This window comes from Gymnoscopelus microlampas, assembly GCF_963454915.1.
Source record: "Gymnoscopelus microlampas genome assembly, chromosome: 12".
In the NCBI taxonomy this organism is placed as follows: domain Eukaryota; kingdom Metazoa; phylum Chordata; class Actinopteri; order Myctophiformes; family Myctophidae; genus Gymnoscopelus; species Gymnoscopelus microlampas.
In genome coordinates, this window is record NC_139949.1 from 44,426,050 (window position 1) to 44,452,994 (window position 26,945).

At 40.7% G+C, this 26,945-nt stretch overlaps 2 protein-coding genes across 3 annotated transcripts; both read left to right on the forward strand.

Annotated features, from left to right (window-relative positions):
- The first annotated feature begins 1,403 nt into the window (after positions 1 to 1,403).
- Positions 1,404 to 12,815, forward strand: ska2 (spindle and kinetochore associated complex subunit 2). Of its 2 annotated transcripts, none has more exons than XR_014601914.1 (6): positions 1,404 to 1,462; positions 7,369 to 7,461; positions 8,025 to 8,201; positions 9,199 to 9,265; positions 10,055 to 10,129; positions 11,610 to 12,815. XR_014601914.1 is itself a non-coding variant. In XM_084073680.1 (6 exons), exons 1-5 carry the CDS (start codon positions 1,430 to 1,432, stop codon positions 10,072 to 10,074), a joined length of 390 nt encoding a protein of 129 aa, XP_083929806.1. In that variant the 5' UTR covers positions 1,404 to 1,429; the 3' UTR covers positions 10,075 to 10,114; positions 11,610 to 12,815. The 2 variants fall into 2 exon arrangements, 1 of the variants encoding a protein (XP_083929806.1); XM_084073680.1 differs by having other exon boundaries at positions 10,055 to 10,114.
- LOC311057369 (high choriolytic enzyme 1-like) lies at positions 11,651 to 20,965 on the forward strand (the record flags this gene model as incomplete). The annotated part of the gene is made up of 9 exons (XM_084074325.1): positions 11,651 to 11,730; positions 15,031 to 15,112; positions 15,233 to 15,236; positions 15,832 to 15,906; positions 17,334 to 17,489; positions 18,178 to 18,298; positions 19,062 to 19,240; positions 20,327 to 20,408; positions 20,824 to 20,965. The coding sequence occupies 9 exons, from the start codon at positions 11,651 to 11,653 to the stop codon at positions 20,963 to 20,965; spliced, it is 921 nt and encodes a 306-aa protein (XP_083930451.1).
- Positions 20,966 to 26,945: the final 5,980 nt, after the last annotated feature.

Consider the following 26,945-nt stretch of genomic DNA (forward strand, 5'->3'; position numbering starts at 1 on the left):
GACTGTGACCCCTGTGTCATCCGGATGCAAAATCTAAATCATGCCCTTTTCACAAGATATGTGGAAAAATAATAAACATGATGTTTGGGTCAAAATAATTATTTGTCCAGAACTTGAAATATATCCAACTGTAGTAATTTAAAAGTTTTGTGTACAGTCTTTTTCGTTCCTTTTCGCAAATATACAAGATAGGAACTGGCCCCTGAAATGCCGTCCCCCGCAACCCCCCCCCCCCCCCCCCACTGTTTACAGTACAAATTTTTCTTTTTGTGTTGTTTTTGTATAGTAGGCTATTGTATATTTGCCTGTCACTAAATGTTTCAATTAATTGAATACACATGGACCCCTATGGAAACAAGCCATAGTGATTTCTTGGGTTCAATCCCTTTAGCATTGTATTTGTATTTGTATTAGTATATTAAACTGTACTTCCAGTGCTTTTTTTGCAAACTGTTAATAAAGTATTCAATCAACCAATCTAAATGTGTCTCAAATGCAAGTACAAATTATTTAATTCAGATACTATTTTGATGACTGTATTTACTTAAATATCAGCCTGAGAAGACCAATTCTGTAGGCTATGCATGTTCTGGATGGAGGCACATTTTCACTGAACGCCCTGATGAGCCGCCATATTGGCGCCACAGCCGTGCTCCATCCATGGCCGTTGTAAGTGAACAACTGCTCTGCTGCTGCTGTGCTCTGCTGTTGAAGACAGTGGTGTAAAGTAACTTAGTACATTTACTCAAGTACTGTAATTTTGAGGTATTTCTTACTTTACTGGAGTATTTCCAAATTTCTGTACTTTTACTTCTATTCCTCTTACATCTCAGAGGCAAATATTGTTATTTTACTCCACTACAAGTATTTGAAAATGTAGTTACTAATTACTTTGTAGATATTTATATTTACAACACATTAGCCGATCTACAAGCTCACATTGCGTCACGATGCGATGCATTGTGAGCTTGTAGATCTGCTATTTTCGAAAGATTTGTATACATTTTATACATTTGAAAACTTGTGAAATGGGACATTCTGCAAAATGAGTATACTTTCTACTTTTGGCACTTTAAGTACATTTTGATGCCAATACTTTTGTACTTTTACTCAAGTACATTTATTTTTTTCTACATTGCAGTATCGATACTTTTACTGAAGTAAAAAAAAATGCGAGTACTTTTATTTTCCACCACTGGTTGAAAATATTATCCAGCAGCACCACAGCTGAAAAAAGAGCAACACCGGGCAGCAACATGGCGCCCGTTGCACAACTTGGCCCCCATCCCTTGCTGCGTAGTACGTCACGTGTCGCTTAACTGACCAATCCACTGCCACGTTTCTTGACAGCCGGCCAATCACAGAGCACGCCGCGGTCGGTGTCATATTTCTGGGACTCTGCCTGCCTGAGGAATGTCAACTATTCAACATGGAGACAACAGTTGAAAAGCTGGAGGCGCTGGTAAGCGTTTGTACAAGACTATTTTCACCTTTTCCCAAACCATTCTCGGATATACCTCTTTGATGTAACGCCTTTCAGTCTTTAGCAACGACATAAAGGACCGGTTAACAGCGTAGAGAGGGCTGTGATAGCTCGACACACGGCATGTTTTTCCTCTTCTCGCCGCGGTGATACATAAAACCCCCCGGAAAAGACGAAAACCGCCAACCGCTGTTTTTTTTTTACGTAACGTTATAACGTTATGGGCCAAAATAGCAACATTCTGTCGTGTAAAATCGGTGTATTGTTTGTGGTGGCCCGTGGGACTTGTTTACTGGAGCCTACTAAATACACTTTAGCCTGCGTTAGCACGGAACTGATAACGCCCGTTCGTTTGGGTTTTTACAGTTTCCAGTTCCATGGCCAGGCACCGCGCCAGGCCAGCGACCTGAACTACCATGATGACCGCCCGGTTACAGCTTCATGGCTACATGACAGCCTCGTTTATATACTCCACCGTAGGACGGTGTGTCGCCTGCCGACAAGAACAGATCTGCAAGCTAATACAGTGGTTCTCAACCTGTAGGTCTGAATCCCCAGGCAAGTCCCTACATGATTTTGTTTTGGGGGTCTTCAGGGGTCCCCAGATGACAGTAAAGTGACAATTTAAGGACCTTTTAATGCCTTTAATAAAAAAAGGGGATGAAAAAAGACCATTGCTGCATCTCAAGTAATCAACAAACCATACTACAAAAACTGGTCAAACATTGGCCAAATTGTAAAATAATACAAGAAATAGGCAAACATTGTGAAAAATTGTTGCAAGGCTTGTAGATCGGCTATTTTCACATTATTTATCTGTGGAACCGAGTCAAACTAAAATGTAATGCCTCAACTCCTACAAATCCAAGTGCTTGTCAGGGTAGGGGGTCCACAGTTCAAATGTGAGTATTTTGGGGGTGGGGTTCGAGAACCACTGAGCTAACAAATCGTTCTAGTCGGCCATGGTGGAAGAAGTAGGCCATCTCAGATATTTGGTTGCAATACCACAATGTAGAACTACTCTGTTACAACTACAAGGAGGAGTCTTGCAGTCAGTCAAAGGTGCAAAGGTACTGGCATCAATATATCCTTTAAGTTGCAATACAACATTTTAAACTACTCATGCAGAAAGTGGCCCATTTCACAATGACAGATTGTAATTACTAATGCATTAATGTGTTCATCGCTATGATTTTGGAGCAAATTACTGAACAATGTGTTTTACATTTATTATGGAAGTTCCTGGTATTACGTAACAAAATGAAGACCTTTGGTTCCATGGGAAAATGCTATGAAGCTTCATGTCAGATACAGGTTTTTACAGACACGTCTGCTTTACCTCCCCCTTCCCCATTTACAGACTGAACATGCCATTAAGTCACACATTCCTCATCAAGAACGACAATACTCGAAGAACCTTTTGGATTCCTGGACTAATTTCTGTCTGGCCAGTGCTCCTTTTATATTGTACTACTGGTGACCCCTCTTGAAAAGCAGTGCAATGTTAAAAGGGCATTGGCCAGGAACAGTTTCAGTGAAGAGAAGGTAAAGCCAGCAAACATAGAGCTCTATTAATAGATCATTTATTAACATGTTCATCCTGTGCGGATCTCTGGACATTAGTAGAGCTGTAAGTTTGCAAATTTTAGGCCTGCCTTATAACTTCACTGTGACTTAATCAGCCCTGCACCGTACCATGATGTTCGTGTTAGCTCAACCATAATTAGTTTCAGCCACAACGGAAAAGTTATTAAACCATGAACGGTATGCTGTTGGCAGGTGCTCTGACTTCATTGCACTACTGTATTGGACAGCTAGCAGTGCAATAGTATTGTCAAAGCATCTGAAAGCTGCACAGACCACAAGTGAGCAGTGTCCTTGTATCAAAACGCTGCGGTGCCATGAGAGGATTGCATTGGAAAAGAATGTACAGTATAAAGGTGTCAACTAGCCGTATTGAACCATGGGTGGCGTACCGAAGAAGGTACAATATAATATGGAGAAGCCTTGTATACCTAGTGTCAAAATGCATTCATCTCATATCCAGATTCTCCGTTTAGCTAGATGACATATACACTGGCAGTGAATTGTGTCCCCTCTCCCCATTGGTAACATGGTAACATTTGAATTGATAGGCTACGAGGTGGTATCGCTTGGTAACACTTCAGAAATTGCGTTCGCTGATTGCTCTCATTCAGCTAATTTGTGAGAAATTGCTTAAATTGTCTATATTCCTAGGTAGTTTACTAGTTTTAGTTGTGTACTGAAATGAAACACTTGGGCGAATACCGAAATACCAAATGCACAGTTGCACACTGGCAGTTTTTTTCACAATAATGGTGTGCAAAAGGTCATTTACACTTCATGAACGGACATGGATACTAAGAACCAAGGCATACAATTTAATGTGGCAGGGCAATAGATAAAGATGGAATGGTGTGATTTGGAGAAGAGGAAAGAAATGGCAAGTAGATGATGTTTGCTTGTAGCCTAGTTGGTCTTGTTTAAATTTATATATAGTCAATCTACAAGTTCACCTGACAACACTTTGTGAGCTTGTGGATCAGCTATATTTGACTGACTCGTGACACCTTCGTACGACAAAGTATAAATAAACATAGCAAGTGAGGGGAAAGGGGCTCGTAATGCTTGTGACAGAAGCTCTGCAGAGAGAGAGAGAGAGGGTGCTGCTGTGCTGAGGAACGGTCACTCCTGCATTCACAACACGTTGGCTGATTATATTATTGACGCCGCTGTTTTTTTTAAAGAGTTCCGATACTAATACCAGTATCGGAAAAGCTACAGATGCTGCCTTAAATGATTTCACCTTGTTTCACCTTGATTTTACCTTATTAATAGAATTATAGTAAATCAAATTTCATTTTGGTCACTTTTACACATCCTTAATCAAGTGGTGCCACAAATGTCACTGTTTGTTGCAGAAACGTGATTTCTTTCACCAAATTAGATTTAAAAAATGGTCTCCGGATTCAAGTGACAAAGACCTTCAAGCAGGGATTTGATACTCTATACCGTTTGCCTGTAATTACCTTAAAAAATGTGTGGGCAGGGCCTATTTCTTAAAAAAAATAAAAACCTTATATATCATGAATGGAACATCAGTCATACCCAAATTGGAATCACATGTTGAGGGGCCTCTTGCCTCTAATAGTGCACACCTCCAAAGGCACTTTCACTTCTTCTGCCCAAAGTGTGTGGCACAAACGTTGCCATCTGTCACACAAACCCTTATTTCCCCTGCAGCTTTCTCGCGTCCTGATGGCCGCTCCCCACAGCTGACACAGCCCTGGTTAGTCAACCCAACCTGGTGCAGATCTTCTGTACTTGGAGGAACTCACTTTTCTAGTTTTCTTTTGCTGTTTTCTAAGCAAAATATTGTCTGGGTATATGGGGTACTTTGATAGAGAAATCAGGAAAAGGGGGTACTGAAGCCAAAGATGTTTGAGAACTATAACCGGTTAGGTTAGTTATTCCTACTTATTTCTTGGTTTTGAGGCTGCATATGGAGGTGCCATGATGGTTCAATGAATGAGGCCTCCATTCAGACGCACTATGGATGGATGGACCGGCTTGAACAGTGATGAATTAAAACTAAATGTTTTAATATGCAATGTTGTGTTGTACCTGACTTGCAACACGGATGGATCCTAGGTCCTGGAACCCTATCAGTATTGCCTCTGCTGTCCGCATTGTTCAGAGTAGTGCAATATTGCTTATAGGGTTTCAGTATTTAGGCTGAAACGTCTGATGCTGTGATGGGATGCTTCTCTGGCAGAAATAATTGGGCCGGCAAGCCTGAAAGTTTGAGAAGAACATGAAGGGGTCCTGTTTTACCCCTCGATGAAAAAAAAAGAGGCATGGCCACCCGGCGCATACCACATGGTCTGTAATGCCTGACAGCAAGTCCCAGCTGGTTCGATTCCCGGCCGGGCCATTTGCTGCATGTCACTATAGGCCTTTTTGATATGCCTTTTTGATGTACCGATATATTATTCTCACAGGGCGATTTTATGAGTTGCAGACGATATGTTATTGACGATAATATTAAGCTATTAAATGCACAGTTAGTTTTATCCCAGTGCTTTTGGATTGCCTTCTCCTGTGGCTGTGAGGCACTGCTGTGAATCTCTGCTTGTGTTGTTGATGTAAGCAGCAAGGTGTTACATTGGCATTTGTGACTTATCTTATGTGTCACAACTTGAAGAGGTCGCCTATTCGGCATAACCGCAGACTGTTTTTTTGTTGTTTTTCAGTATGTTTCTCTTAATACATCAATGGTACATTGTCCTTTTTTTGTTTTGATCAAGACTGAAGATCCCATCCACTCAGTGCTGCTAAAACAAATGCTAAAATGACAGACCTGGTTTGTGCAGACAATAATCCAACATCTAATTTACCTATTTGTGCAGAGAGTATGTCCAGAATAGGCACACCAGTTGATTTGGTTAAAGCAATTCAATTGCACGGCTCAGTGGCTGACTGGCTGTGATCTTGCTTAACTTGTTTATCTTTTCTTTTTACACATCGCCACATTTTTGCAATTACATTTTGGCCGGCAATATCGTACACTTTTAAAAAAAAATCATGGAAAATGTGAACATTTGTAAAATATTTTGTTCCGGGGACCCCCAGATGTAAAGATTTGAGTTACAAATGTTCGTTTTAAAAATATATATATTCAAAGATTTGCACACATTTTCACGATTCTTTAAAAAAATGGTATATCTACAAGCTCATAGCTATCTATGACTTGTAGATCTGCTATATTTGAATAGCCAAAAGAAAAATGACACAGATGCGTTCCCGGTCTTATTGGATTAAATGAAGGCTCAAAAAGCCCAAAGCCATGATGCTTTTAATCTAAAAGCGTATTCCCTACTGGTATGAATCTGAACGTATATACTTTTAACCATTTACAATACTTCGCATCAGATTGTTCATTGGATACACTGTAAAGCCAACATGATTGTGGAATCTGAGGAATTTGACAGATATTATGTGGTGCTTTTTTATTGGCTACTTTGATTATTAGTATTATTGATTATTGTATTGGCTGCACACAGATTGGTCTGTGTAATTGTTTTTTATCTTATGTTTTTGTATTTTAAACAGTTTTTCATATAAGTGTGTATGAACCTTATGAAACTTGTTGGTTTACAACAAATAAACTCATTTGCCTTTCAGACCTCCTTTCTTTCTGAGTCATATTTAGAAGTATTATGATCATTATGTATGATCAGTATTATGACCAACAACTTTCAATCACCATCCATCATCACCGTTGTTTGTCTATGCAGCTTTCACATGTAATGATATCCAAAGTTCTAATTCGGGTTGTTCCTGTTGCCAGTCCTCCCTTGTTACTGTACTGGAGCATTAATATATACATACATACATACATATAATAATCTATTATGGATGGCAAAGGACAGTAACAAGGTCAATAAACAAAATAAGAATTAAAATGAAACAAATTAATCATATACTGTATCTATAAATCCAGACACTAGACTACTGCTGTTAAAATGATCCTTCTTGGGACTTGCGTTCCTTTTTTGCACTTGTGTTTTTCTCATATATCCACTATTGTTGTTGTGTTCTGTTGGCGCAGTTTTGCGGACCTTGCCACAATAGAATTTCACTAGTGAGAAATAAACCTTGTGTTGATTCCTGATAAATAACTGGAAGGTCCAGAGATTTACCAGAGGGGATAACTTAAATCAACTAGGCTAATTCCCACGTAAATGTAATGAGGTGTGTGTGTGCGTGTCTTTTTTTTTTTCTTTTCCCAGTGGTGTTTGTGGACTGAACAGATGATACGCAGTGCAAAGCCAGCAGAGCATTAAGTAAAACTTTGTGTTCAGTTTCAGAAGTCTGAGGCTGATCTGGATTACATTGAGAAGCGTCTGAAAGTGGACTTCATCACCGACGCCACAGAAAACGGCCCTTCTGTCAAGGTGATACTAATGATACAATTCATCTACTGTAAATGTAATACTGTACAGGAGAAGAATTGCTATTGAATTCTATATATAGATAATGATTCTGGCTCTCTGTCACGTTGAGGTTAATGTCTGCCGATGTAGACAGAGCGCAGTTGGGTAAGGCATTTGATCAGGCTTAAAAATAGCTAATCCCGATATATAACTGTCATCTAAAATATATAATAATATAATAAAGTTTTTAATTGGACGCGATCTTGTAGATGGGATTGGGTCATCTCTATTTTTATTTTATTCATGGTAAAGTGACTTCCCCTTTGTGTGCCTTCTAAAATATACAATATAGAGCAGATATCTCTAAATGAGCAGGCCACGACATAGTCATACACTGCAAAATCCTGAGTAAAGAACTAGCCTCTTTGACTTGTAGGTCCTTGTTCATGGGATTTAATTCCTTAAAATGTTTTTTTCACGATAGATTCTAAACATATTATGATGCGCTGTGAGCTTGTAGGTCTGCTAATTTGCCTTATGTTTGCCCCAGAAACGTGCTTAAATAACTTGTATGGCTTTCACAGGAAAACCCAGCGAGATTACTGGAAAACCTCGCGGCCATCAAAGCCAAACACGCAGCCCTGAGCACACAAGTCAAAGAGATTGCTGCTGCACAGAAGGAGACAATGGACTCCATCAGAGAGCAGCTCGATGGCACTCTACACGTCATTGAACGCTTCCAACAGACTGCAGATGTCAAGGTAAACTGCCCCCCCTCCCCCCACACACACACACACACACACACACAAAACCAGCTGACTCAGAACCAAAGATTTGTGTTACAGACTTGAGTTAAAGAAGAGCCAGTGGAAGCACACTTTATGTAATAGTGTGTTTTACAGAAAGTGAGCTTTTTAAATCAAGGGCATTCTAATATATATTGACATAAATTGTTTTTTTACAAGAAAACCAAAGCAAAAACAAGTGTGACAACGATGACAAAACGGTGATGCTCTGTATTGCGCATAACAATCATCCTAACAATCAAATTGACTGACGTGTCTTTATGTCATGATGTCTCGAGAGATGAGTCATGTCATTCAAATAAAATCACACAAACATATCGATTGTCTACTTACGTTTTTTTATTCAGTTTAATTGCTTCGCCCCCGTGTTTGCTATATTTTTCTTGGTCAGATTGCGTGCAAGAAGGATCAAGATAATAGTCCATGCACACATAGTAAGCCAAAAATATAAATAAACATCTATACAAGCTGACATGCAAGGCGATGCAACATGTTTGCTTGTACTTTGTAGATCTGTAAATTCACAGATTTGATGACGTCATTTGCAGGCAACGCTGAGTCTCAGGTTTAAAAGTGACCTGTGTAAAAGTTGGTCTGGAGCCCTGCTGAGCATGTCTGACTTTAAATGACTGCAGATCTATTTGATATGATCAGTTTCTGTATATTGCTTTTACCAGTTCATGCTACAAAGAAGTTAATAGTTGTAACCAATTCTCATCTACGATTAAATATAATGATGCAATATAGATATATAGATACAATGTAGATATAGATAATCGATAGTTTTAACTACAGTTGATCTGCACATGAACTACACATGGCCCTCAACCAGGTATACGTTTAGTTTGGACATCCGTACATCTGTTAAATCTGAGGTTTGAAAAGTTACTTCAGTGTTTAAATGGTTATTTTATTATTATTGTTATTCATTTATTGCTACAATTATGTTTAGGTCGAGCCGTTGACAGTCTCAGAGCAGGAGGCTACAGAGATGGTTGGTTCAGCTGTCAATTGCAGAGGTAAGATTCTTCTTCGTACTGGTGCCAAAAAGCTGAGTCCATCGTACTTTTGGCTTAATTAAGACCTGAGGCCGATTCTACAAATGCCTTTTAGATCAGTAGTTCTCACACTTTCAAGATTAAAAAAAAGCAGACGTATAAGCTCAGTGAGCTTGTATATCTGCTATTTTTTAACTCATTGGCTGCCAGCTTTTTGAATTTTTACCTACAGCTGGCTGCCAGCCTTTTTCAATGAGAAAAAAAAAGCACTTAGGAGCCGAGATACATAATTTTTAAGTTTTCAGTTATAAGGAAATGTCTGGGAGCAAAACTCTTCGGAAAATCATATCTCCTTGGTCTTTGGGTTTTTTTTAAGAAATTAAAAAAAAAAAAAAAAAAAAAAAAAAAAAAACTTTTATTTTGAAAAATTTTTTTTTTTGAAAGAACGCAGATCTGCGTCAATGGCAGCCAACGGGCTTTTGCGCAAATGAACACAGATCTGCGTCAATGGCAGCCAATGTGTTAATAGCTAATGCAAAAATATAAAAAGACATGCTTTCCTGGTTTTAATGGGTTAATAAATAACATTAAATGTTTTGTACGCTGTAGTAAAATATGTCAGCACCTGGAACGGTCCCATGTTGTATAACTTGCCCCATAACATGATCTGCTTTCATCAGTTGGGGATGGTGGAGGATGTTTATTAAAATATAATTGGCCTAGTGTCTGGGTGCATGTCTTTGGGATCGACCGGTTGAACCCAACTGGCATAATAAATGAATTAATCTAATGTTTTTTTTTCCGCCCCAGGTACTGTACCTTCATCATAGAAACTTCTAGTCAAGAGGATCCACCCAGTACGTCTACTGGGTAAGACGTACTCAGGTATCTGTACTTTCTATACAACATTAACACATTGAGTGCCAGGGGTTTTTCAAAACAGGGTACCTCCAGTGCCTGGAATTTTAACCATTTTTGGACCTTTTTCAAGTAGTCACAAAACATTTTCAGTGATCACCGTCCTCACGGTGATCCCCTCATTACACACATAGAGGTCTCGTACAATCCGGGGAAAAAGATTAAAAACATTCGGTAATCCGTTCCATAGTTGCAGCCAGTTGAAAATAGTCGAAAATACATCGTAAAAACAAAAAGTACACAGGAGCCGAGATACAGGCTTTTGAAGTCATAACTCAACCAGGAGGTGGATTGGAGTCTAAATCTTCGTAAAATGATATCTCCTGGTGCTGTGAAGGAGAAAAGAAAAAAAAAAATTGGGGGATTTTTTTTTTTTTTTCATATTTTTCCCCAAAAACAGCCATAACCGTTTTTGGCACACCATGTTAGGATTCTGAAAAACGGTCCGGACCGTTTTTGGCACTCAATGTGTTAATAAAACAAAAAATAATTACTGGTGATATCAGTTTGTCTTCCCCTATCTAACAATACAATACTTATCTAGATACTATATGATCTTTGTTGAAATTCAAAAGTGCATCTCCCCTGTGAGTTATGTGCAAAGTACTCTATTCTGTCATATTCCTGGACCCCTCTGGACAATCACTCCACCCCTAGGCCTGTCACATAAGTCAGTCGTACTTATGTGAGATGATCACAATTATTTTTGCATAATTGTCAAAATCGTTTCAATGTTGAAAAATGTTCCTACATTTTCAATTATGTAAAAAAAAAAAACAGAAATGGCAGATCTACTAGATCAGCTAGTTACGCTATTTTTTATAACATTTTAAATGTCAGTAATTTCTTTGTATATTCAATTTATTTGTCTTCAATGTTTTATTTCAAAGCCTGAAAGGCAAACCGAAATTTTGATTCCAATGTTCAATGCCAAAAACACAATTAAATCCTTAATCGCAAATATTTGTATGACAATTACTCGTCAACTCAAGATTGGAATCGTGACAGCCTTCTCCACCCCATGATATGACTACTAAACTAGCTAGCTGACTAGACTGTAGAACATTTTTGTTTATCTGTATTTGTTGGCAGAACTGAAGAAATGACAAAATGATCCATCTCAAAGCCATTCTCTCCCATTACTTGATAAATATTTCATAGTAGAACTTCTGTATAAAAGATCATGCTATAAAATGTCATGCTGTTATGTTATATATCAGACATGGTTGTGATTGGCCTGTACTAGGCACAAGGTCACAGATCAAATACCCAAGATAGATCAGAGACCTTTAAGGGATTTAGTTTTTTCTTCAGTCAAACCTTTGGGAGACGTTCAAAAGATGTGTCAAATACTTTGTAGTTCCACAGCCATATTATTGTCGAGGAAGCCTTTTCACCCATGTTGCTGAATTATGTGGCGTTTTCTTTGCTTTTCTCCTGTTGTCAGTTTGCATAGCAGCTCTGATCACCATCGTGGAAGTGGACAAGATGGGCATGTACATCGAACAACATGAGATGAACAGAACCAAGAGACATGAGAGGCGAATCAAGAGACTTGAGCGGTGGATGTACCGTATGTATTAGGGCTGGCCCCGAAGCCATTTATTAGGGTTTGGACGTTCTGTGGTGTTTTCGAACGAACGTTCAAACCTTTATTTTATTTTATTTATTGGAAGACGGGTGTTTGGCAGCCTCTCTGTAAATGGAACGGATGTGTTCCACGTGCCCAGTGTAGCCCGGGTATGGAGGTAAACTAAACTTAAATTGTTACCTGGGCTGCCTCTGTGGACGTGGATCATGTCTGTGACGGAAAAGTCAGTGTTCCTTGATGTTTTAATGTTGCTGCCCTGTCTTTAGCAACACTGCTAAAAATGCTAGTTTAACTAGCGTCACTTGCGGTCTGTGCTAAACCCCCTTCTATGTATAGTATGACGTTCAGTTAATCCACGTTCAGTTATTACCCCTCTGCCCCTCTGTACTCCTTCGGTTCGACTCCTTCGATCCTTGATTGTCAACCATTCCAGGATCAAGCATGTGTCCGTAACATTAAACTTTTAACTTGTGTCGATCTTCCGACCCTTAGTACCAGTAGAATGCCTGGCTTCTATTTACTGCTCTGTGCTCAAATCCGGGGCTTCAAGCCCACCTACTGACTGTATCCAGTAACACACATACTGTACATGCACGCACTCAGACCATGTCGGTATCCTCTCAAAACCGAATGGCAGGAAAATGCAGAGTGAGTAGCCATGCGAGTCATGAGACATGAAATAAAATAAATGAATTAAGCGAATGTCTGAATCTTTTAATTGAACTTTCCTTCGTTATATTGATGTTTGGATCTCAGACGTTTGGGGCCAGCCCTGGTACTGTATGTATTTGACAAAACCCACTGCATATGAGGACACTCACTCATTCAATAATCTGCATCCTTATTTGTCTTAACCATAACTCCTGTACAAAATGAACAGCTCTAATGTGCATTCTTATAAAGTGCAGAATTTGATACATTTTCAGACAGCGTTGGAATTTAGCATGGATTTTAACTGTACTGTGTATTTTTATATCTTCAACTTGAATGTTTGTTTTAACTATTGTGTAAACTATGTGTAATAAAAGTTTTTTTTAGTCAGTTCCCTGACTATTGTCATCACCCTTTTGTCCTGCTTTACATTCTTTCATTTTTCCAACCTTATCGACACTTTTTGTGCTAAACATATTCTTCTGAAGGATGTGTTTCTGACAAATTAATATCTGTGTATGAGCTGGACCTGTTGCACTCGCACAGAGTATAGTAATTGTCTCCTCCAATCTGGAAGGCCTAGGATCATGACACAACTCTCTATATAGACCCCGGCCATTTGTGCCAGACTAGATTTGACATTTGGCATTTTCTTCAAAACAAGCTTTTTGCTGCTACTCTTAACAGACTTCGTTCAAACCTCACACAAATCGCTACACATCATCTCTGGAGTTATGTGATCAAGATGTATATCAGTCAGATTTTTCAGATCCAGATTGGCTATGACTGCCTTCAGAAGTTTGTGGGTCTTGGAAGGTAGGCACGCCGGCCTGGCAGAGACCCGGACGCCGAGGAGCTCAATTTCCTAGTGTTTGTCATGAAACGGCTGAATCATGCACGTCTAGATGAAACAAGATATTTCATTGATCCCCTTATTTAGGGACGAGACCTGTTCAAAGTCATTTAAATCACATAATGATAAAGTGACTTTACACCAGGAAAGCATCAGTCATTTTAGATTTTTTGCGTCGGCTATTCAATAATAGCAGATATACAAGGTCACAGCGCGTGACTTTGTGTCGCGCTCCCAGCTTATACATCTGCTATTGAACATTTTTGAGAAACCTTGAAGTGTGAGAACTACTGATATAGAAGGATTTCTAGCATTTGTAGAATCGGCCTCGGGTTTTAATGTGTTAAAAATGGATTTTAAGCAGTGACTACTAAACTTGCTCAGTCGGATAGGATAAACCAATTGATATACGTAGGTGGTCTAATAGTCTGTGCATGCAGTATTTGCTTGTGTTATATTTAGTCTTCAGGTTTCCTGCCTGATCTCATCATCATCTGTTTAAAGTCCACTTTCCAGGCACCACTGGGTTGGACTGGATTCTCGTTATGGCTTTCTTCCACCGGGAACGGTCCATGGCCATCTCGATGCATGATCGATGCAGAGTGCTTTCATGTCAGCCATCATGGTCGCCTGCCAGGTCTTCTTAGGCCGGTCAGTCAGCCTGATCTCCACTCTAGTAATTGATCTACAGTATGTTTGCCACCACCTGGAAAAACAGAAAAATGAGGTGGGTTATGTAGGGTACAGATAAGACAACACCTGCTCTGGAATGCTGCCAAGAAAGATGCATTCAAAGTGTGTGTGTGTGTGTGTGTGTGTGTGTGTGTGTGTGTGAGAGAGAGAGGGTGTGAATCATGAAACTGCATGGATACATGCATATCACCAATGTGGGTCAGAAACCTCATAAATGAATGCCCTATTTGATATTTTTTATATTTTGTCGTAAAAAACTAGCAAAAATAGCCAAGCTTGCAAGTCATCTATTTTTGAAAAAGTCTGAAATGTTTTTGAAAACCTTTGCCATTAGTGCATGCCCAAGATATGGAGGCTATAGGTTGAAAGTGGTTAAGTCTGTCTGTGTGTGTTTTATAAATACAAATTGAACCAATGAAAAGTATTAAGATCTGGTGACTAATAACTACATTTGGTCCATTGGAACACCTTTTTTCTTTTCTTTCTGAAAAGTAACGGTGTTGAACATACTTCCAAGGCTTCCACCTCTCAGCGACGATATGCATGTTTAACACTTTAAAACACTTCATTTTAATGTCTACTCATTCTTTTGTGTGCACCCGACTTTTTCTTTTTAAGTTGCTTGATTCATTAGATATTTGATATTATTTTGATCAGACTCCTATACAAACCCATTGTAACGTCGTAAAGTTAAAAACACCTTTAAGTACAGTACACGTTTAAGTGTGCACACACACAAACACACACACAAACACACAGATGCTTGTCTGCACAGCACACATGTGATGTTTCACACACGTCAAGGATACATCCATCAGCACATTTCACCGTTTCCTCTCACCTTATCTGGCCTTTATGTAAGTACAGTACAGTATTTAAAGGTTCCCCTGGGCATCACCCAGACACCTGTTCCTTCTGGAAGCACCAAGGTAAGATCTCTGCTCTCTTAACTATGAGAGCTTTTCCTGTTGTGCGTTTATTAGGTGCATTTATTTATACTGACTCTAGAGATTCAAGATTTGTATTGTATTGTATTGTATTGTATTGTATTGTGTTGGTGTTTTACTTGTCTGTCTGCAGGTCTGTTCCAGTCATGTTTGTGTCGAGGTTCTCCTGGGCCGTGTTGGCCGTGCTGCTAGTCACGTCTTCCTGGGCTGAAGAGGTTATTATTTGAACATAATCACATTATTTGAGACACATTTTTGTCTGTCACACTTGTAATTGCAACATTTCATTCATGTATTTCTCCTCTTTTTCCCCCTATCACTGTGGCTGTCTACAGGAAGGTAAGGCATCTATATGTCTCTTTACAGTACATGAGACTTTTCTCAACATGTGGCCCCCAGATGATTCTTTGGGGGGGGATAGCCGATCTACAAGCTTGTGAGCTTGTAGAATGGCTATTTTCACTATATTTATATATAGTTAAAATATGATTATTTTTAGGGTATTTCAGGGGGGCCTGAAACGGTTGAGAACCACTGCTTAATGTAAGAACAGCTGTACACAACTTCATCAATTGTGCCTAAAATGGACATGCCAATTACAGTATGTTTCCATGAACATGAGCTAACATGAATAACTGAACAATTAAAAAAAAAACAATTACAGTACATTGTATTCATTTCTGAATTGTTCAGCTGTCTATATAGTTTGTCCAAATCAATATAACTGTTTCATATCACCTCAGAAAACACATTTGCATTAAAAGGCTTGCACCCCCATTAAGCAAATCTATGTAAAAAATGTTGTTATTCATGTTTTGTTCCCCAGTTCTTTTAATTGGTTGTGATACCTTATTTTATTATCCAAGTCCAACTAAGTCATATTTTATCAATAATAATAGTAAGTATTGTAATAGTGTAACTTTGTGTTGTGCAGATGCTGACATTGAGGAGGACTCTTCTCAGGAGCTGTCAGTAGGAGAGCTGCTGACGAGAGCTAACAGAGACCTCAGTATGGAACACACAACACAACACAACACAACACAACACAACACAACACAACACAACACAAGTAAAAGTATTAGGGCAGTGGTGGCCTAAAGGTTAGAGGAGCGCCCTCGTTGCCGGAAGGTTGCCGGTTCGAATCCCTGGACCGGCAGGAAAGATCTGGGTGGGGAAGTGAATGTTCACCACATCCCCAACACCACTGAAGCGCCCTTGAGCAAGGCACTGAACCCCAACTGCTCCAGTGGAGCTGCGTAGTGGCCAACAGTATAAGACTGTGGTTGTACTAGTCAGCTCCCAGGTTTTAATGTGTCTGTCTGTCTGTGTGTTTCTATGTGCAGGGCGTTGCTGAAAATGAGCACTTGTGCTCAGCTACTACCCTGGGTAAAAAAATAATAATAATAATAATAAAAAAATTAGTCTGGAATTAAAATTTTACTTGAGTAGAAGTACAAAAGTATTGGTGTCAAAATGTACTTAAAGTACCAAAAGTAGAAAGTGCTCATTATGCAGAATGTCCCATTTCACAACTTTTCAAATGTATAAAAATCTTTTGAAAATAGCAGATCTACAAGCTCACCGAGCTTGTAGATCGGAGTGGAGTAAAAGTATAATATTTGCCTCTTTGAGATGTAGTGGAGTACAAGTAAAAGTAATGAAAATGACTCCAGTAAAGTAAAAAATACCTCAAAAGTGTACTTAAGTACAGTACTTGAGTAAATGTATTTAGTTACTTTACACCACTGATGCTTTATTTATTTACTTAAACCTGCACTATGTAACTTTCCTCTTCAACCCTGTATTTGAAGCTGGTTTCCTGCGCAAGTGCTGACATTTTTTTTAGCATTGAGCTATTAGAGCCTGTCTGCTTGCTCAGGGGATAAATTGAAACTTGATCGTGTCTGTCAGATCCTGTGTCTACGTGAGACCTGACCTTTGACACGATCTAAATGTCTCAATAGAAGAGCAGGGAGACACAATACAACCACCCCAATTGTATAAGTTATATTGTATTAGCATACTCTACCATGCAGATTGGACAAAACACAAAATGACATTTTATACACGAAAGAAAAGTTAAAATAGTGCCGCTTTAACCCATCGAGACCTGGAACGCATCTGTGTCATTTTAGATTTTTTTGGGCTATTCAAAAATAGCAGATCTACAAGCTCATAGCGCGGCACCGAGTGCCGCGCTATGAGCTTGTAGATCTGCTATTTTTGAAAAATTGTGTAGAATTTAGAAAACATGTTTAAGAATCAAGAATAAAGATTATAAACATAATAGTTATCATTATATTATTATTATTATTATTATTATTATTATGATTATGATTATTATTATTATTATTATTATTATTATTATTATTATTATATGTTTGCACTGTCCAATAACGCCCTTTTTTCCCCCTGTGATTCCCTGTCATGTGACAGCCCCTGACTTTGACGAGCCCCAGCTGATTGAAGGAGACATCGCCGTGGACTCAGAGGCAGTGAAGAATGCAGATCCCTGCACCTCCACTGGCTGTCTGTGGGGGAAGTGGACCGACGGAAACGTCTACATCCCTTACTACATCAAGAACGACTTCTGTATGCGCCACTTTTTATCATTTCCTTATTACATGTAGTATTACTTATTACATGTATTAACTTTTTGTATCACTTTTTCAATTTCAAGGACTCACCCCCCACACACACATACAGAGTATAGAGTATATATCAGGGGTCTTCAACGTTTTCAGGCGAAGGACCCCCTAGCCGAGAGATAGATGAATCAGGGACCCCCTCTATATTGTATAAAATTGTGTTTCAGATTAACTTTTGCTGCTCTTTTTTCCCTCTACACCTATAACTCTTTGCCAAAAATAGCCGATCTACAAGCTCACAACGCCTCGCAGCGCGAGGCGTTGTGTGCTTGTAGATCTGCTATTTTTGGCTAAAGTTCTCCTCAGAAAATGGATGCTAGGGTTCAAGTGGTTAATGTAAAAAAAAAAATCTAATCATACAAAGATTTGGCGGACCCCCTGTAGTAACTCTGAGGACCCCCTAGGGGTCCCGGACCCCCTATTGAAGACCCCTGGTATATATAATTGCTGTGTGTGTGTGTGTGTGTGTGTGCGTGTGCGTGTGCGTGTGTATGTATAACATTTACTGAAACACTAATATCTAGACATAAAATGAGACTCCAGTCAAGATAATTCTATGTGTGTGATAGATTGTTCTCGGTTCCTTCTAGCTGTCTCATGTGGTTTAATAAAGGTGTTCCTCTTGTTGTCAGCCTCTCGTGAGAAGGCCATCATCGAGCGCGGCCTGCAGTCCTTCTCCTCGGTGTCCTGCATCCGGTTCAGACCCTCCCGCACCAGTGACAAGGACTGGATCAGCATCGAGTCCAAGTCCGGGTAGGACACCATCTGTTAACCTCTCACGTTTTGACCCTGGTTAACAATGGATGAACGTGACATGTCTTCAAACGTGGTCCTGGGCAATAGTTTATTTTTATTTTTATTATTTCCACTTTATTATTTCAGTTAATTTTAATTTGTTTTTAAAGTGGGTTTGCTAGTTTAGTATTTAAAAAAAAAGGCTTAGTTTATTTAATTATTTTCATTAGGTTGCTTATATAGGTCGGCGAAAGGTACTACTCTGTGCGGAGTTTGGATGTTCTCCCCGTGTCTCCTAGGGTAGTTAATACCCTCACAAAAACATGTAGTAATCCTGGTCGCTATACCTGACAGCCGGGGCGCCTGATGGAGGGGAAGGGAACTGGTTGGAATAACGTGCTACGTCCTACCGGGGAAACCCCCCCCCTGTCGGGTGGCAAGAAGGTCAGTTGGCTCTCTTGCATTGAAGGAGGCATGAGCTCGGCCCTGGGCTCCCTAGGCTGGTGGGGGGAGTGTAGTGCCCAGGATCACAGGATTTTTTTAAGGTTGCTTATATCTGGCAGCACTTGACGGATCGTCTCGTCAGAGCCTCTGCCTGAAGACCAAAAGCCTAATATCTCCCCCGGCCAAGGGGGATTCCCCTTTAGGCTAGTGGTTATATTAAGATGTTTGGCTTTAGTGTCACTTCCCTTACCCCGGGTTTGAATACTGGGTCGTTACACGTCACAAAAAAAAAGAGCAGCATGACCAGGTTTTCCATCGTGTGTTTGTGTCGCTATAGCTGCTACTCCATGATTGGCCGTCGGGGACGTGGTCAGACGCTGTCCCTGAGCCGTCGCGGCTGCTTGTACCACGGCACCGTCCAGCACGAGCTGCTCCACGCCCTGGGCTTCAACCACGAGCAGACCCGCAGCGACAGAGACAGCCACATCCGCGTCGCCTGGGAGAACGTCATCGAGGGTAAGAAATATGTGTTACTGACAGGGACGGGCACAGATAGACTCTAGGTGGTACTAGAGCACCTGCCCTTTGCCCTCTTGACTAGAAGTGCCCTTTTGAATTCATTTTTTTACAGCAGGGGTCTTCAACAGGGGGTCCGGGACCCGTAGGGGGTCCTCAGAGTTACTACAGGGGGTCCGCCAAATCTTTATGTGATATGATTTTTCTTTTTACCATAACCACACGAAACCTAGCATCCCTTTTCTGAGGAGAACTTTAGCCAAAAATAGCAGATCTACAAGCCCACAACGCCTCGCAGCGCGAGGCGTTTTTTGGCATCGGCTATTTTTGGCAAAGAGGTATAGGTGTAGAGGGAAAAAAGAGCAGACCAAGTCAACAAAAAAAAGTATAATTTACTTGAGCACCTGCCCCTCAAAATGTCTGTGCACGCCACTGGTTACTGAATCATCATCGGTGGTAAGACCTGACACGTCATCAATGGTAATTGGCTGCGATGTAACTTAAACCAATGGTTCTCAAACTTCTGCGTGGCAAGGATCCCCAAATTACTGTGTATTATAGCCACGGACACCCATCTGAAAATCACTGTCACAGAGCAGTGGTTCTCAAACTTTTTCATGTCAAGGACCCCCAAATTGACACTTATTAGCCCGCGGACCCCCATTTGAAAAGATAAGCCAGGGACCCCAATAAGAGAAGGTTTTTACGGCTCTCTAGCAGTGATTCTCAACCATTTTAATTTCAAGGACCCCCCAGTTTAACATGCATTAGGGCTACGGACCCCCATTTAATGGCATTTATACCTCTGGGACCCCAATTCATATTGTAAAATCAATGTTAATTTAACTCTGAGAGTGTACAAATGGAACCAAATGGACCCGTTAGGGTCCATTTGGTTCCATTTGTACACACTCAGAGTTACAGACCCATAAGGGTCCATTTGGTTCCTGTCCATCATTTAGCTGGGGACCCCCTGGAACCCCCTCAAGTACCCCTAGGGGTCCCCGGACCCCACTTTGAGAACCAATGTCATAGAGCATCTGTATTTCTATGCTGGACCTCAGTGAAATCATTCGTTTTTTTCAGACATGAAACACAACTTCAACAAGAAAAACACGCTGAACCAGGGCACTTCCTATGACTACGGCTCTGTCATGCAGTACGAGAAGTATGTATCATTCACTGTTCGCTGAATTGCAATGCGTTGTGAGCTTGCTATTTTCACCGGCATAAAACACTGTTGTAAATCTGACAAGATATACGTAGGATTTAATCACTTAAACACTACATACTTAGTTCATTGGAGTCCCACAGGGCTCTATATTTGGTCCACTGTGTTCCTTCTAGTCTATGCCAAATCTCTTCTATGAAAACAGTAGATCTGCAACGATATTTCCTGTAAATGGTTCGCCCCAGAATAGGCACAAGGGACTACAGTATGTTGACATGGTTAAGTGGTTAAAGTATGGTTATGATCCAAATACTCACTTTATTCACTTTGAGACTTCACTGCTTCACAGTAAACCCCCAGTATGTGTTGAAATGAAACTCATTAGCCTGTGTGTGGCGCTGTGGTTTTTCAGGTATGCCTTCTCCAAGAACAACCGTCCCACCATGATTCCCATCCCCAACAGCAACGTGGTGCTGGGAAAGGCCAACCAGATGGTCAAGAATGACATCGACAGGCTGAACAGGCTCTACAAGTGCTGTGAGTACACTGGCTAATAAAATGATCGATCAGTATGATTGATCTACAGGCCCTAGAAGTACGGAAAGTAACTAAGTATATTTACTCAAGTACTGTACTTCTTCCACCACTGCTTAGTACACTGACAATCATATTGATCTAATGCAGATCAGTCAATATGATTGATTACGGTTGTTGCTTTACGTTTTCAAATATGATGTAATATACTACTTGCATTGACTGTACAACTGTAAATAATTTACATTGGACTTTTGCACAGCGAGCAACACCATCACATGTCTCATTACTGTACTGTCCATTCGATGAGGACAAACTTCACGTCACAACTTTCTTTTCCATTCCAATGTTTCTTTTTCCAAACAGAAGAGAACTCCATCAATCAGAGCAGAGCAGGATGATGAAGGAACTCTGCTTGAAGTAGAAGTTCATTTAGCAAACACCACTTGAGTTTTTCATTAACAATAAACCTGATTCACTTGAAAACATTAGTTTCTGCCTTATTATTCAATTAGATTATTTAATCTTTATGAAGCAGTAAACTGTGTGAAAACCTTCCACTAGAAACTAATACACAATGAGTTGTACTATTTGTAGATAATAGAAACACAATGTAAAGTCTGGACATTTTTGTCAGCGTTGGTATATTTGATATTTAAGTGGCATTGTATTTACTTATAATGATCTTTAATTATATGTATTTATTCAATATATAACTAGAAAATGTGCTCCTCGGAGCACAGGTCTCCACCAGTACTGTTCCTGATTAATCCTGTCTTACGTATTTATATTACATATTGTCACGTGTCACTTGACCAATGTTAGCTTGGCTGATGGAAGCTCACTTCAAAAAATATAAATTATTTTTTGAAGTGACACACCTATTTATAGATTTCTATTTCGTCATGCGTCTCGCTAGCCAATCAAAGCACACCCTTTCAACATATTGTCACGTGTCACGCGAAGCTTGACCAATGTTAGCTTGGCGGACACACGGAAGGACGGAGACGAAAACATACTCTCCACCTCTGGCGGAGACAATGATAAATAAATTAATGTGCAAATTGTTTCAGGTTTCTAATAACTCCTCCTGACCTCAGACGACTGGTCTGATATGATTGAAAATGTAAATATTTTGTAGCTTTTAATAACATTATATTTTTTATCAACTCGGGAATATGTGCCTCACATGCACCTGTTACAAAGTATTCTGAATAAGATTATTTTTTTTTCTTCTTCAAATTGATCCATCGTAAATGTACATTTCGTTCTTGCTGAAATCAAATATATTGTATACTATTGTTAGCAGGGCTTCTAATAGCAGTGAGGCACACTTGAGCTTTGAGTAGAGTTTACATTCACACGAACATGTTCAACCACTAGAGGTCACTCTAGTCCAGTGATGGTCAACCTTTCACAATTCAAGGTGCCCTAATTTGATATGCAATAGGCCACGGCCCCATTTAATACGATCTGAATCTTCTTTTTTAATTGTTAGCATGATTTGGTCCGATATGGTTTGTCATTTGGTTCAGAATTATCTTACTGTCTATATACTGTAGGTAATGGTATAGAGAGAACAGTCAAACTCTGATCAAAATAGTCCTTTTTCTGTTCTCTAGTTGGATTTGCGTGTACGTTTAAAAATGGTGACGATTAACTATCAATCATTTAGCTGGGGACCCTTTGGAACCCCCTCAAGGACCCCTGTGGGTGACCTCATGTTGAGAACCACTGCTCTAGTAGTCTACAACAGGGGTTCTCAACCAGTGGTCCGGGGACCACCAGTGGTCCTTGAGGGGGTTCCAGGCGGTCCCCAGCCAAATTAATAGTTAGCAACCAAATTGACCCTTATATGTATGTTTGTACACTCTCAGAGTTAAATGAACACTGATGATGGTGATAGTGTAGATTGGGACCCCCAAGAAATCTAAATGGTTGAGTCCCTGGCATATCTTTTCAAATGGGGGTCCCTGGGCTAATATTTGTCAATTTGGGGGTCCTTGACGCGAAAAAGGTTGAAAACCACTGGTCTACAATGTTTGGCGTATAGCCCGCTTAACAGCAACAATCTGGCATATAGTCTGAATGAGGGGAAAGTGTTGCTGGCTGGAAGTCAGTTCTTTTCAGTAAATGTCACACCACCATTTTCAGGCCCAGGACCACTGAAAAACGAGGAGAGAGATGAAGCAGGGACCCCCACTACATATTGGATTCATGTTAAATGTGTTTTTTCAGAGGTTTAACCACATAAAAATGCTTTGTAAACTTGACCTTTGGCTCTGTACTTGGTCATGCTCCTTTTTCCCTGTACACCAAACCTCTTTGCCAAAAATAGCCGATCTACAAGCTCACGTCGCAGACGCATTGTGAGCTCGTAGATTGGCTATTTTCGGCTAATGTTATAGGATGAATAGGGATTAATGTGGTTCAAGTGGTTAATGGGAGAAAAAAAATTGATTTGAAGATTTGGCGGCCCCACAACAGTATCTCTGAGGACCCCCTAGGGGTCCCGGACCCCCTGTTGAAGACACCTGTTATAGACAATACAGAGTTTATTTTGTAGAAATATTGCAGTGTGATGTTTATGAGTGGCGTTCACATTTCCTGACAAATAAAGCATTCCTTGGACAATCATTTCACAGATTCAAACAACTAAATTAAATGCACCAATCAGGGTTTAGAATTTATATATTAAGTTATGTTATGTTCCTTTTCATCCATGGCTGGTCAGTAGACTTTCCTCCTAGTAACTTTCAAGGCTCTTGCAATGAATGACCTCTAACTGATATGTAAAGACATTTTTCAAAGCTCTATATTCTGATAGTAATTTATCAACCTGTGTTCCCAAATATGGAGATGACTGACGTCATAGTACTGGTGATGACATCAAATTAAGACATCAAACGACTTTGTGCAGTTGTTCTTGCACTTCCTAGTCTCACTAGCCAGACTGTTGCCTCCCACAATTTTCAAATGCTGCTGTCATATACAGTCTGGAGCACGGCAGCTCTGTGAAAATGATCCGGGGATAAAGCGGATGTGACGTTTCGATGTCAATACATCTTCATCAGGTGATGAAGATGTATTGACATCGAAAAGTTGTCACGTTATTTGCCTGCACCCTGTAATTAAAAGGCTTTAATTGTCCGAGTTTGCTTCAGTGCCTTCCTTCTTCATAGGTAAATGTGCACTCTGTTCTCTATTTCTGTATTTGGAGATCATGACGAACAACTGTGACGTCACCACCAGCATAAGAGAGAGAGGGTGGTTGTTAAAGATAGGTTGTAAAACTTATCTGTGTTTTGTTGTTTTTCTGAACAGTATTTAGTAGCTAAATTTTCATATATATTATAAGAGATGATAACATTCGGAAGTGCCTGTGAAGAATGAAAACACAAGGTTTGTTGTCGCCTGTTCATGTCCATGTCCCAGATAAGACACATGCACAGGATTTAGCGCCACCCGTCCATGTCCACGTCCTAGATAAAACTCATGTACATGTCCATTGGTTGCGTAATAAGAACTTACGGACCAAGACCAGAGAAACACACTCGAAGGACGATGCCGGGAACCTTTACCTCTCTACCAGGTCTAAGTCCTGCAGTCCAAGGATACCTCCAGGAGAAGCATCCTCACAGAAACATTTAAGCACAACATATAAGTGGCACACGTCAACCCAGCCATTTACATCTGGATCACACGGTGACCCTTGCAGAATTGCGGATGCTGAAGAGGGTTACTCGCATGAGAAACATGGCAGCAATGACAGGCTGACGATGGATGATTTAGGAGGACAGCGTAAGAATCAGTCGCAGCTGTGGATGAAGGGACCAGGACTGCCACAGCAGTCAGAAAGTATGAATGTTTACCGTCCTACCACAGAGGCTGCATCCAAAGATAGGAACATCATATTAGACGCGGAGCATCATGGGGACACAGAGCTGCTCCTGAGGACACTGGTTGAAGCCGAGATTGATGGTGATTCCATAGCCAGGCAACTGTCAGCCTTGATGGACACTGTAGACAGCCTGCCCAAGGACAAAAGACTATCAAAGACGGAGGCTGTTTCACTTGGAAAACAGCGGGACTTATTACAAGAAAAGGTGAAGCTATTTGACAGCACAAACCGCATACTACGAAACCGTCTCAGAGAGTGGCGCGACTATGAGAAAGACGTGTTAACAAACAGACTGGCTGATTGTGAAGCAGAGAATATTGTTCTTTTGGCCAAACTCAATAACAAAGAGAAAGAGACCACTGAGCTTGCTGGGCATTTGCACTTTCAAAGGGACAACATGATGGCTTCTACAGAGCTATCCAAAACTCTCCACTCAACGCGCAATCGTCTTGAAACTCAACTGTTCCGGACAGAGGCAGAGAGCAGTCACCTAGCTACCCAGATACAGAGGATGGAGCACAACCTGAAGGCTCAGCAGGAGGAGCTGCAGATGCTGAGGCATCAGCGACAGGACCGAGAGAGGCGAGAGTGGTGTGACTATGAGAAGGACGAATTAACAAAGAGACTGGCTGATTGCGAGGCAATGAACAGTGTCCTTTTGGCCAAACTCAACAACAAAGAGAAAGAGACTACCGAGCTCGCCGGGCGTTTGGAGTTTCAAAAGGGCAGCATAGTGACTACTGCAGAGATATCCAAAACTTTCCAGTCCACCTGCAACCATCTAGAAAGTCAACTGCGCAGGAAAGAAGCAGAGAACAGTCACCTAGCTGCCCTGATTCAGACGATGGAGGTTCAGCAGGAGGAGCTGAAGACGCTGAAGCTGCAGCGGCAGGATAGAGAGAGACTGAGTATGGACACTGTATCTGTGTTGAAACATCAGGCTGAGCAGGCCACTGAGACTGCCAAGCAACTCACTACGGAGCTACAGGAGAAGGAGACCCAACTAGCAGAGGCTCACTCGAAATCAAAGGAATTGTGCACCCGCCACACAAAGGATCTGGCTATTAAAAGCCGGCTTGAGAAGGAAATCACCTGTCTTAAACCCCAGGTGACTGAACTGACCACAAGGCTGCTTGCTGAAGAGGACAAATGCAGAGTATACATAGAAGAGCTGACGGACCAGCAGCGTGCCCTTAGCATTAAACACCGGCTTGAGAAGGAAATCACCTGTCTTAAAACCGAGGTGACTGAACTGACCACAAAGCTGCATGCCGAAGAGGACAAATGCAGAGTATACAGAGGAGAGCTGACGGAGCGTACCTTAACCTCCGAAACTACCTCTGCTAAGGAATCAGAGGAGTACTCTCTGAGGCTCGGGAATGTGCAGAAGGAGGCGCAGGAGGTGAAGGCTCACCTGGAGAGGGAGATAAAGAAGCTCAGGGGGAATCTGCTTGAATATCTAGACACGCTTGAGAAGCTGGTGGAGAAACAAAGACTCACCGAGGAACAGCTGAAAGAGACTCAGGAACAATCGCTCGCTCTTCAGCAGAGTAATGGTCCCCTACAGGAAGAGAACAACCTTTTAAAGGATAATCTTGAGAGATTGGAGATGAAACTGGAGCAGATCGCATGTGACAACAAAGACAAGGCCCAGGATCTTTACATGAAAGAGGCAACCATTAAAACCCTTCAGCAACAAGTGGAGCGTGCCCTGCAGTATTCAGACAGTCAGATGGATGACAGGCACGTGGAGTCCCAGTTGGGCGATGCCGAAACAGAATTTAGCCAGTTAATCCGAAATAAGGAGGAAATGGAGTCTAACTACCAGTGTCAGTTGAAGGCCATGAAGGAGAGACTAGAAGAATCTGAAAGTACAAACCGCAGCCTACAGAACATACTTGATACTCTCAAATCCGAATATGGGACTTTGTTTGACTATGTACTTCAAAGCTAACATTGTGGACATCATGCATGCGACACGTTGAGGTTGTAGATCTTAATTCATACACTAATTATTCCCCTCCCTCTTTTTTCTTTTTTAGACTGCGACAATTTACTCTTATAGAACTTAATCGATGAGGGGAATTTCACGTTTTCTA